The 13,195-nt window shown below is 41.2% G+C and overlaps 1 protein-coding gene across 1 annotated transcript in view; it reads right to left on the minus strand.

Moving 5' to 3' along the window:
* Positions 1 to 13,195, minus strand: part of LOC107707143 (thyroid adenoma-associated protein homolog) — a 108,704-nt gene that overhangs the window by 33,959 nt on the left and 61,550 nt on the right. Inside the window, exon 21 of the mRNA XM_016511056.1 lies at positions 4,830 to 4,998. Coding sequence (XP_016366542.1) covers positions 4,928 to 4,998 — 71 coding nt within the window. The 3' untranslated portion in view covers positions 4,830 to 4,927. The remainder of the gene's footprint in view (positions 1 to 4,829; positions 4,999 to 13,195) is intronic.

Here is a 13,195-nt window from a genome sequence, read left to right on the forward strand (position 1 = left end):
TGTTTATTCAACTTTGTATATGTTTTACCAGTGTGTAAATGATTACGGGTGAGTTTCCATATATCATTTGTATTTGTAATCTATATTATTGTTCTGAATGTCGATTATTTGCCCGTAAATTGAACGCATTTTAAACTGCGTCACAAACTAAAGTGAAATTGAAAGTGAAACCAAACGCTTTCGTATCGGACTTTGAGCCGGAAGTGCAACAAGATGGATCCTGAAACTCCCAGTGCAACTGAGCCTGTCGTCCCACCTCGCCCTCCAAGGGAGAGACACCTTCCTGCCCATCTAGCTGACTACGACGTCCTGCTCCTGCCTAACCTACATCCGGAGCCACCTCTTGCTGATTCGTCTTCTCAGAGACCATCTAGACCATGATACTGACTACAGAGCAAATAGTACAGTGGATATCCAAAGAGATGTTGGAAATGTGTTGGAAATGTGGGTGAACTAATAATCCAGACAGTTGTACTCTGAAAAGAACCTGTACAAACTGTAATTACGCACGGTCCATCATAATGTAGTTAATCTGCACGGAGCCACTGTTTTCCTTCATGTGTCACCCTTGCACAGACCATGCAGGAAATACCTGATTCCTCATGCTTTCACCGCAGACACCCTGAGACTTTCCGAACATTCCTACCCTGTGTCCACTCTTCGGCACAAGTATGAGCATCTTAGGTCCTTGCCATTACCCTTGATTGAACAAGCCCAACCTCTATTGCTCATCGGGTCTGACATGCCTCACCTGCTTACTCCTGTCCAGCCAGTGTGTATGGGACCTGCAAATGGACCAATTGCCATCTGTACCAGACTTGGTTGGACCCTCCAAGGTCCCATTGGGCTCAGTCAAACCACCCTCACCACCCCACAGTGTCTCCACATAACCACAACCACATCGAATACTGAGCTCTTCAAGAATGTGGAACGCCTCTGGCAAATTGATACCCTGCCCTATGTAAATGAGAAGACAGCCACTCGCTCCAAGCAAGACCAGTATGCCTTCTCTCTTCTCCAGAAACATACCACTAGGGTAGAAGTCAGTGGAGTTATGCGATACGCCACTCCTTTGCTCAGACGACCCAATGCTGAACTTCCTAAAGCCCCTAAAGAAGCAGTGATGGCAAACCTTCGAAGCACTGAGCGTAAACTTGCTAAAGACATTAGGCGAGCCGAGTCTTACTGTTCCGAAATAAAGAAACTGCAAGAAGCTGGCTATGTGGCAGAGATATCAACACAAGAAGCTGAGCAATCCCCGGAGTCGTGGTACATCCCTCACCATATGGTGACGCATAACAACAAGGACAGAATTGTTTTCAACTGTTCTTATTCATACCAAGGCCATGCTTTAAATGACATCCTCCTGCCTGGGCCCGTTCTTGGTCCATCGTTACTTGGTGTCTTGCTGAGGTTCCGTGAACATCCTGTAGCCATCAGTGGAGATGTGAAGGGTATGTTCCACCAGGTTCGCCTCTCGCCAAGTGATAAGCCTATTGTACGCTTTCTGTGGAGAGACATGCAGAGGACAGAACCGCCTAAGATCTACGAATGGCAAGTCTTACCATTTGGCACAACATGCAGCCCGTGCTGTGCCATATATGCACTCCAGGAAATTGCTCAGCACCACCCGCAAGTGGACCCAGCTCTGACGAAAATGGTCAAAAGTTCCTTTTATGTAGACAACTGTCTTCATAGCCTTCAAACGGTTGCTGAAGCTAGAGCATTAGTAGACAACCTACGGCAACTTTTGCTCACCGGTGGGTTTGAGCTTCGTCAATGGGCCAGCAATCGACCTGAGGTTATTCAACATCTCCCCTCTGAAGCAAGATCACAGAATAGTGAACTCTGGCTATCACAGAAGAGTACTGATCTCCTGGAAGGTATACTTGGGCTACTGTGGAACTGCCTCACGGACTCGTTCAGCTACAAACCCAGCCAATCCAGATGCCTTGAACCCACTTTGCGTAATGTCTACAGAGTTTTGGAATCTCAATATGATCCCCTGGGTTATCTCATTCCATTTACAACCCGTGCCAAAGTACTAGTCCAGGATCTTTGGAAGAACAATCTAGGGTGGGATGACCCAATCACATCTGACAGCTTGTTAACCAGATGGCAAGACTGGCAACAAGAGCTCCATAGTTTGAATCAGATTGCAGTCCCAAGGTGTTACACTTCATTCAAAGGGCATGAGGAAATCCTCAATCGGGAATTACATATATTCTGTGACGCATCTGATAGGGCCTATGTCTCAGTGGCCTACATGCGCACAGAAAACAATGAAGGACATGTACATGTCTCATTTGTGTTAGCCCGTTCACGAGTGGCACCTCGGAAGCAGATGACGATCCCTCGTCTGGAACTGAGTGCAGCACTTACCGGGGCGCAGGTGGCTAATATCCTTCAAGCAGAACTAACTGTGGACATCAATCATGTCATTCTCTGGTCAGACTCATCTACCGTCCTCCAATGGCTTAAATCCGACTCGTGCAGATACAAAGTCTTCGTGGGAACCCGGGTGGCTGAAATTCAATCACTCACTGATATTGATTCCTGGAGGTACGTTGATTCAGCGAACAACCCTGCTGATGTGATAACACGAGGCCAGTCATTAAAGGATTTAACCCCACCTTGCCGTTGGATTAATGGACCAAATTTCCTACATCAGCCAGAGTCATGTTGGCCCACCTTGCCAGCAGATGAACCTGAACCAGAGGCAGAGTTGAAAAAGTCAGCAATTTGCCTGCATGTGTGCACTAGTCCAGACATTCCCCTTTCCGATGACAACCAATTTAGTACCTGGTCTGAGCTAATAAAGTCTACAGTGACATCCCTTCACGGGGGCGGCTACATCTACCACGCAGTCACCAGATGATTCAGAGAGTTACATCTCCGCAGAGAAGCTCCTCCTACAACAGGCTCAGAAAGATTCCTTTTCAGAGGAGTTTAAGGCTCTCACTTCTGAGCGACCATTACCATCTAACAGCAGATTAGCATCCTTATCACCGGAGTATGATAAAGCCAGTGGACTTATCAGGGTCGGAGGGAGACTGAGACATGCTAAGCATATGGAATTGGACGCAATACATCCCATTGTGCTTGATCCGCAGCACCACCTAACCAAGCTTATGATCAAGGACTATGATGCATCCCTTTTACATCCTGGGCCAGAGAGAGTCTTTGCCGAGCTGAGAAGACGATACTGGATTCTGCGAGGAAGGGAAGCTATCAAGAAGTATCAATACAGGTGTATGGACTGCCAGAAATGGCGTGCTAAGCCTGGTATACCAAAAATGGCCGACCTCCCATCAGCATGCCTACGTCTGTACAAACCCCCATTCTATTTTACTGGAATGGATTGTTTTGGTCCATTCACAGTGAAGATCGGTCGACGTACAGAGAAAAGATGGGGAATAGTTTTCAAGTGTCTGACCACCCGTTGTCTTCATCTTGATCTCTTAGAGAGCCTTGATACAGATGCATTTTTAATGTCTCTCCGCAGATTCATAGCGCGAAGAGGGAAACCATTTGAGCTCCTTTGTGATAATGGAACCAACTTTGTTGGAGGAGACAAAGAGATGAGAGCAGCCTATGAAGCCATGATGCCTCAAGAGTATGATAAAGCCAGTGGACTTATCAGGGTCGGAGGGACACTGAGACATGCTAAGCATATGGAATTGGACGCAATACATCCCATTGTGCATAATTTGTATTTGTAATCTATATTATTGTTCTGAATGACGATATTTGCCCGTAAATTGAACGCATTTTAAACTGAGTCACAAAAGTGAAATTGAAAGTGAAACCAAACGCTTTCGTATCGGACTTTGAGCTTTATAATAAGTGTATTTCTATTAGAATACAAATGATTATGTTCACTTCCTAGTTACATATCACCCGGTTTGTTCAATATTGTTTGAAATGTCAAATTTGATGACGTTGCACTTTCCCTGCTTGTAATATTGAGCATACGCAACAATCGCGCAATCTGCTTGTAATTGTTTACTTTATTTACTAATATAATCGGCAAATAATGTATGTTAATTAAGTCATTACTCTTTAGTGTCCCTTGATCATAATGATCTCTCACACTTAAAAACAAAACTAAAGCATCAGATGGCAGGCATTTCACATAAAGACTTGAAGAATTCCTCCCATGTCTAAATAAACTGCTGCATAAGACAGTCATCTGCCACCACCTGTCACCAGAGCACCACCCACACAACATCCCTCACGCAGACCTCAGCGATTCCTCACCGCAGTCTAATTCCCTCCACACATCTGCAGGAGCTTTGAGCAGATATATGACTGCCATAACAGGAAAGAACACCAAATCCAGCTCTTTCCTTACAGAGCACATCTTCATCAGCTCTCCATATTAATAAGATTATTCCAGTTTCATGTCCAGAAACCTGCTATAGTGTAAAAATTATAACATCTCACTGTCTCTATCTACATTTACCTAAGCTTCTAGGGTTTTATATTGATGCTTGTTGAGCACTTGAATCTCCTTATCTGGTTCAATAATGTGTGTCTGTCAATTATATCAAATAATGTGTATTCTTAAGTCAGAGGCAAGTTTAAGTCAAGCTTGCAATATTCCTCAATGCATTTCCATCTGCTCGTCCCCATCATTTGCTGGGTGCACGAAAAACAATGCATGTTTTTTACTAAACAAGTCAACACTTTTTGTTTCAAAAGGGAACGATTAATTCAGGTATCACCTTCTTTCAGAGAACACCACATTGGAAAAACAAATGTAAAGGTTTTTGCAAATACTTTATACTATTGTAATTTATACTACTGTAAAAGGGGAATTTGCACACCTGAAGCAGTGTTCCATGGATGTGGTTTCGTTGGAGTCCTGGTCCAGGTTCTTGAGGCAGCTCCTCCAGTAGAGTCTGGATGGTGGAGGGAACCTGGGTCAACAGAACAAAAGGAACCAGGGCTCTCGCTGCCATTTCACGTGTGCGGTACACTGCAGAGCGACCGCACCTACAAGAAAACCAAGGGGTTCTGGTGAAGGAGTGAGAAGTACTTTTGGAATTAAACTCTATTCTTGAGATTATAGCTGTGATTATAGCTGTGCACACTTATTTTCTCAGCCAACTTTATAAGGTGCATCCTGGGATGCTTTTAAACAACACTGAAAGAGTTCCCATGTACTGTAAACAGTAAAATCTGTATACAGTAAAAAACTGAATTATTGTGAAATATTGTTACAATTTAAAATAACTATTTTCTATTTGAAAATGTAATTTATTCCAGTGATGCAAAAGCTGAATTTTCAGCATCATTACTCCAGTCTTCAGTGTCACATGATCCTTCAGAAATCATCGCTCCTCAAGACACATTCTTTATTATTATTATCCTCATACAGGGGTACCTCATACATTATACATTTGACAACTCCATAAAGCACTACAAGCGCATCGATATGAACACTCGTTTAAGTGGCATACAAACTGGGAGATTTGACTGCATATCACATTTCTTAAATTATCGATAGCCTACTGTTTGCAGTCATAATACAACGCATGGGTGTACGGTAAATAAATTAAGCCTTTAAAGAAAAGTCATTGGGCTGTTGTTTCCATTGTCGTTTACAATAAAATGACCTGCACAGAGAAATTAAAATAAAAATGAAAAGTGCCTACCTTAAATAACCCCGAACGTGGATTTGCGCTCAGCAGAGGAGCGGACGAATTCTTTCATCATGTCTTGAATGTTTACGCTGTCCAAAATGTCTCCGTGAACATGAAGCAATGCCAGATGAGTAAGCATTGGGCATTTAAAAAAATCGGAAATTCGCTTTTGCGCCATTATCTCCTAGTTTTAAAGTGAATCTTGCTCGCATTCTGTATAGTTAATGTGTGATACCGCGCGCCAGCATCACGTCACGTGTTCATGAGGATTATGATAGGCTAATCCCATATAGAAAACATCACAAGTAAAATTAATCATGTTTATAAAGATAAGCGTGGGTTTATTATAGCCCACCTACAATTTACATTTCAGAGATTAGTACAAATAAATTATTAAATGATAAAACTGAATAAATTTTAAATGAACAAATTTGGCGTTGCATTTGCAACCCTGTGAAAACAGGGGGTGCTGCAGCCCCCCCAGCACCCCTACTTCCCGCGTCCCTGAGTGTGGGTATTGGGACAAGCCCAATGACTAAAGTAAGATATCAAAGATATCTACGTAATGACATCTACATAACACCTCACAGTATTATCACAATAAAAAAAAAAATTCTAAGAGGTGCAAGTCCATCTGTCCATTACTGACATTTTATTAATAACCAAGCACAAAATTTGGGTTCTGACTAGATCTAAAAAATGTCAAAGCATACATCGAAAAACAAAAACTGATAACTAATTACTTTATATTCATAAAATGGTGGTGACCAAATTAAGTCATGGAAAAAAGTGGTGTCCCGCCAAAGGGCCAGTGATAGGTCATGGTAGGTAGGGTTAATATTAACGATTATTATTAATATTATTAATATTACCTGTGCCATTTCACCTCATCAGAAGTAATGGTATAGTTCACCCAAAACTGAAAGTTCTGTCACCATTTCTTCACCCACATGTCGTTCCAAACCGGTATGATTGACTTTCTTCTGTGAAACATACAAATATATTTTGAAGAATGTTGGGAACCAAATACCATGCCCATTGATTTCCATTGTATGAGCAAAAAATACACTTTTTAAAATATCTTTTTTTATGTTCCACAGAAGAAATGTCAAACAGGTTTGGAACGGCAAGAAAATGACAGAAATTTCATTTTTGGGAGAAATATCCCTTAAAGGCAGGGTAGGTGACTTGGTTCAAAAATTTTTTTTTGTTATGCTGGTTGAAAGTCTCTTCACATCCTGATAGCAATCACTAAGTTAAGTGGTTTAAATGTATTTATATGTATTTCTATCATGACAACTCTCTGAAGATTTTAGCATGGCAATGATATGACAATGTTAATGTATTTGATCTTGAAGGAATAGATCTGCTACGCGGCTGAATTGCTGCTGCTGTTGGTTAATGCTGTTGTTGTATACTGCTGTTGCTGCTGCAAAGCAAGCACAGAAACTTGCTACTGCCAATACATACACCGATACGGTGCTGTGAGTATTTAAGACATACTGCTGATGCACAACTAGCATATATAATAACATATATTATAACAATGCTGTCTCTCATCGTTTCACTGATTAGCCTCTGGTCTGCCTGCTCTGGTCATGTGTTTTGGAGGAGGCGTGGCTTTGGAGAGAGATTTCCGAAATTGCCTACCCTACCTTTAAGTAACTTGCCAAACTCTTGCTAACATGTTCACAAGTGGGTGTAGGTTGAACCCTTCATCACTTTAGTTTTAGGTCATGCCATTACACAAACAGCCATGTCGGGCATGATGTCTTGTATGTAACATGTTTAGTGCACGGTAAGCAAGTGGGACATGATAATATAGAAAGATAGGGTGGGGCATGTCATATGCAAGTCAACTTCCACCAGCCACTAGTATTTGTGCTGTACAGACTGTACTCTCTAAATGGAACCGAAAGAAAGCAGGAGACGCCAACAACAGCCTGCCAGTTACACACAGACAGTCACATTAAACCACATGGCATACATGTTGCCTTCAGCAGACACAGCATAACAACAGTCCGCAGACGCGTCACATGATGCACTCACAGAGACCCGTTTGTGGCACAGTAATTTCCTATTGCTAAATTCTGAAAAAACAGAGGTGTTAATAATTGGACCAAAAACCTCCGCATGTAATAACCTAGAACACTGTCTAACATTGATGGCTGCTCGGTCAAATCTTTGTCATCAGTTAGGAATCTGGGTGTGCTATTTGATAGCAATCTTTCCTTTGAAAACCATGTTTCTAGCGTTTGTAAAACTGCGTCTTAAAAATATATATAAATTACGACCTATGCTCTCAATGTCAAATGCAGAAACGTTAATTCATGCGTTCATGACCTCAAGGTTAGATTATTGTAATGCTTTATTGGGTGGTTTTAAAATCTTGCTAGTTACTTATAAAGCCCGGAATGGTTTAGCTCCTCAGTACTTGAGCGAGCTCTTATCACATTATAGTCCTTCACGTCCGCTGCAATCTCAAAACTCTGGCCATTTGATAATACCTAGAATATCAAAATCAACTGTGGGCGGCAGATCCTTTTCCTATTTAGCGCCCAAACTCTGGAACAATCTACCTAGCGTTGTCCGGGAGGCAGACAAAAGGTGCGTTTCCATTACAGATTTGCGCAAAACTTTGGCGATATTTTATAAACGTTGATAAAAAAGTATTGCGAAATGACGGCGTTTCCATTAACCAATGTTATGCGACTAAAACGTAACCTTTTGCCTCTCGCGATAAGTCATGGCAACGGATTTTGGTGGGATTTTGACAGATTTTGGCTATATTTATTCAAAGGAGACATATGCGTGTATCTTTACAGAAGCAGCAAAGAGAGCCGCTTCAGAAACGTGCGTGGCGCAGCTGGATTCTGGAATAAACAAGCTTCAGTGGCCGTATCAGAGCCACACTGCACCGCAGACGTGTGCAGAGTAAATTGTCTAAGCATTAATGGTAGGGAAAGCCCCTTATACTGGAGAGCGGCCACATATGATGTGTTTCTTGGAGGTTATAGTACATTGAAGAATGATCATATGACTTTTTGCATATGCTATGTGACCTGCAAATGCGAAAAAGCCGTTTCCATTGCAGTTTTGCGAATTATTCCTTTTCGCATTGCCTGAAAAACCACCTCATGCGAACGTAAAAACGTTTTTTGCGATATATGGGCATTTTTGCGCAATTTGAAGGGTAATGGAAACGCACCTACACTCTGTCAGTTTAAATCTAGATTAAAGAACCATCTCTTTAACCTGGCTTACACAACACACTATCACATTTTCAAATCCATTAATGGATTGTTAGGCTGTATTAATTAGGTCAACCGGGACCAGGAACTCCTCCCATAACACCCGATGTACTCGCTACAATGTAAGAATGGCATCTACTCTAATATTAGTCTGTTTTATCCTTGAGATGACTTCTACAGCCCTGAATGTCAGCGAAGACCATCTCAATTAGATGGGCCCTAGAGACCGATCCTCTGCGAAGACATCATCAACTAGACAGCCATCGGCACAAGACCACGAGAACCAGACAAGTCTTCTGCACAATCTGACTTGTGTTGCAGCCTGAAACTAAACCACACCATGCTGGTTTCGTCTGGCCGGAGGAGAACTGGCCCCCGATTGAGCCTGGTTTCTCCCAAGGTTTTTTTTTTTCTCCATTTCGGTCACCGATGGAGTTTTGGTTCCTTGCCACCGTCACCTTTGGCTTGCTTAGTTGGGGACACTTAATTTCTGGCAATATTGTCAGCTTGATTGCACAGACACTATTGGAAGAGAGCTGAACTGGATGATAACATCACTGAATCATCAATTAACTGACTTTAGCTGAAAAATGACTCTTTGTTATTGTCCTCTTGCATTGATACACTATTGTCCGGTTTGACACAATCTGTATTGTATAAAGCGCTATATAAATAAAGGTGACTTGACACACAAAACCAGCCTAACCTTTTGTGTTCATCTTTTCCTTTACACATTAAAGTAATAGTTCCCCCAAACATCATCACCTCAACCTGATGTCATCCCAAGTCGTTATGATCTTCCACTACGGTGAGTCGTCAACCTGTGCTACCTGATCACTGAGAACTCAAGAACTGGATGAATCCAATTTGAGAATGAATCATCCAAATGAATCACGTTTTGAATACCAGATTGTAGTCACTGTAAATGTCTGACTGAAAAGAATGATTAGTTCAGGAATCAGACATTACTCCTCACATTAACTCTCGATGGTGCCAAGGAGATCTAGATTGGATGTCAAGATTTACAGGAAATATCGGTCCTTTCGAGATCACGTTCCGGGGGGTGGGGGTGGGGGGGTCCCCCTCGGTCCGTTCGCCGCGGGGTCCCCTCAAGCACGGGGCCCGTGTGACCGCACCAGTTGCACCCCCCTAAGGACAGCACTGGCTATAACATTAGCATAACATTTATTACTTTTTAATGGCCTTAAATTTGATTAAGCTGAATTTAAGACTTTTGAAGACTTGCAGAGACCCTGTGGCTAGTGAAATATTAAAATGTTGTCTTTTTAGTGGCACAGAAGAAAGAAGGTCATACAGGTTTGGTGCACTACTCCTTTAATGTAAATAAATAACTGAAGAAACGTACAAAAATGCATAAACATTGGTACAGACACATATTTCGATGTAATGACTGACGAAGTCTGTACTGTTCCCCCTTTCTGGCCTCATATGTTAACTATCAGTGCTAATTTGTCCCATTAAAAGTCTTTGAGAGGAAATGACAGTTTGGAAGAGTGTAATTTTAGAAACACAGCAGTCTGAGGCGAGTCATCTCCAGGGGGCTTTCTCAGTCTCCGACCCGCCATTACGGCTCAAAGGCCATCTGGCTCTTATTAGGCACGGTGGTACAGTTTCCCTGAGTATGACTCGGCAGTCTGCAAGCACCAAACAAACCTAGTCTTAGTCTGGCTCAAAAACAACAGGCCAAGAGTGTGTTGGACAGCACCTGGCGAGAGCACCATAACATATCTTGTTTATTCGAGTTCGTCTGGCTCTTGAAGTGCACTGGAGAAATGAAACGAGAAAGAGTACATGCAGTTCCATCACACACTCCAGAAAGCACATCAGTGTATAAACACTTGATTTTTTTTATGACCTGGACATTGCTGGACTTTCAGCCTAAAACAAGTTTGAAGTCAACATGGAATCATTTTCTTTAAAGTAGTGACGTAACAGAAGCAGTAACATGAATACTGAAATGGTTTATTGATAAAAAAAAAATAAAAAAAAATTTAGAACGGGAAGTTTGATTTTAAGAAAGGGGTGCTGTTTAACTGGAGTATTACAAATTGTTTTCAGTAAATGAATACAATTAAATAAAATATTAAAGGGCAGGTCATATGGGTTTTTGAAAAATATCTCTTTTGCGGTTTATAAGTAGCTATCCTTAAATAAAAACAATCTGCAAAGTTGTTAATCAAAAAAGTTGCTCAAAATATCAAGTTTTTGTGCTAATATGTGATGTATACCTAGTGCAGCTTTAGGATTCCAGGTAAAGCACAATATTACTGTCTTACTGAAGTAGTTATGATAATTCGCTGTGAACCCACTATTTCCTAAGGATGTGTCGATTAATGTAGACTGACGTTGTTCTAATTACTTTGTGTGCTACACTACATTATTATTAAACAGACTTTATAATCATTATGAAATTTATGTTTATTTTGCTGCACCGGCAGTTATAGGGTTAATGCAGGGAGAGACGAGCGAGTTAGTTAGGCTGGTGCGCCTGTGATACAGCTGTTCTGCGTTCTGATTAAAAGTTAAGACATAGCGTCTTTTGTCTGTCGTTCTTCAAACATTACAGTAGACATATTTTGGTTTACAAACTGTATTGTTTCATCAGTTAGTCACGTTAGCACTCGGCTAACATATCCACCATTATTGTTTTAAGTGTTCACAGTTTAGCAGCTAAACTTAAGCTGTGGGCGCGATTCGCTTGCATAAGTGTTTTTGTATTTTATGTCATTATTATAAGAACGGATTGGAGCACTATATTATTGTTTTATGTAAAGGTGCCATGCATATTACTAGCATATTGGCTGTTTATTAGTACTTATAAAGCACATAGTAATGCCTTATTCTGCACGACCATATTTCAGATCCCTTAATCCTACCCCACACCTGAACTTAAAAACTACCTTACTAACTATCAATAAGCAATAAGTTAAGAGTTTAAGGCAAAAGTTGTGGTTAATAGTTAGTTAATAGTGAGAACTGGTCCCCAAACTAAAGTGTGACCCAAAATATTTAAATAATAAAACTAGCACTAATAAAAATGACAAAAGCCCACAACAAAATTACTAAAACAAAAACTGAAAATATAAAAATAAAGGATATATTAAAATAATGTTTTTTAAATAATATGAAAATAACGCCGCTTTATAGTTTACTTCATCTAATTAATGTTAACCAACAGCCAAATACTCATTTAGACATTGATTTTTAAACATCCAAAAGAATGCTTCTAGGAGCCCAATGCCAATATAAACGCATGCTTGCACTGTGGAAACACATTGTGCTTCTCTTTAAGCTGTTAGCTAAAGTCACTGACCTCATGTCTCATACTCAAAGCAGTAACATCTGAATTATCGGTCTGCCAGAATTAATAGTGAGGCCTCAGCCATCAGTTTCTTTTTGCAACCCATTTGAGGTCCTTTCTCTGCCTGAGACTGACCAGGTGACGTCTATGACTAGTCTTACAAGATAGTCACCTCTATTTTTTTTCTTTAAGACTGCTCATAACAAATGCAGATTGGTCTAATTTGAATTTTAAACAAATTAAACTGAGGCTGAGGGCCATTACCAACTTCAGTTCTAGTGTGGAAAGTGTTGGCTTTACAAACAGGGATTCATTTACTGTGGATCATATGCCAAACAACTATAATTATGCCATTTGTAGGTCGATTCCACCATAAACTGGGTTAGGGTTAGGATTAGTTACTAGGATGAGGTTCTCAGCTTTTTCAGCCCTGTCTACTAAATACAATTTACCCAAAAGTCACCTCAACAGCATAAAATAACTTATTTCTAACCTAATAAGATCCTTAAGACCTTGGTCCATGATCGTTCGGGCCTAATGGTTAGAGAGTTGGACTTGTAACCCAAATATCGTGGGTTTGAGTCTCGGTACTGGCAGGGATTGTAGGTGGGGGGAGTGAATGACCAGCACTCTCTTCCACCCTCAATACCATGACCCTTAAGGTGAGACCCTTAAGCAAGGCACTGAACCCCCAACTGCTCCCACCATAGCTTGGGAATGCAACCTAGGAATTTCCATCTTGGATGACCAGTGGTGTGACATTCTGGATCTGGTACACTCCTCATCCATATGTACCAGGCATAATCTACTATAGATGTAAGCAATTTCCAGCCAACCACTTACATATGTTCTGGATGTGCCTGTGGCTGACAGACTTTTGGTCAAGGGTATTTGACACTTATGCATGCCCTCAACACTGATGGAGACCCCAACCCTTGTTTGGCATTTCCTCAAGACCAGACATGCCAGCTACA

The sequence above is a fragment of the Sinocyclocheilus rhinocerous genome, unplaced genomic scaffold, assembly GCF_001515625.1.
Source record: "Sinocyclocheilus rhinocerous isolate Xijiao unplaced genomic scaffold, SAMN03320098_v1.1 scaffold715, whole genome shotgun sequence".
Classification (NCBI taxonomy): domain Eukaryota; kingdom Metazoa; phylum Chordata; class Actinopteri; order Cypriniformes; family Cyprinidae; genus Sinocyclocheilus; species Sinocyclocheilus rhinocerous.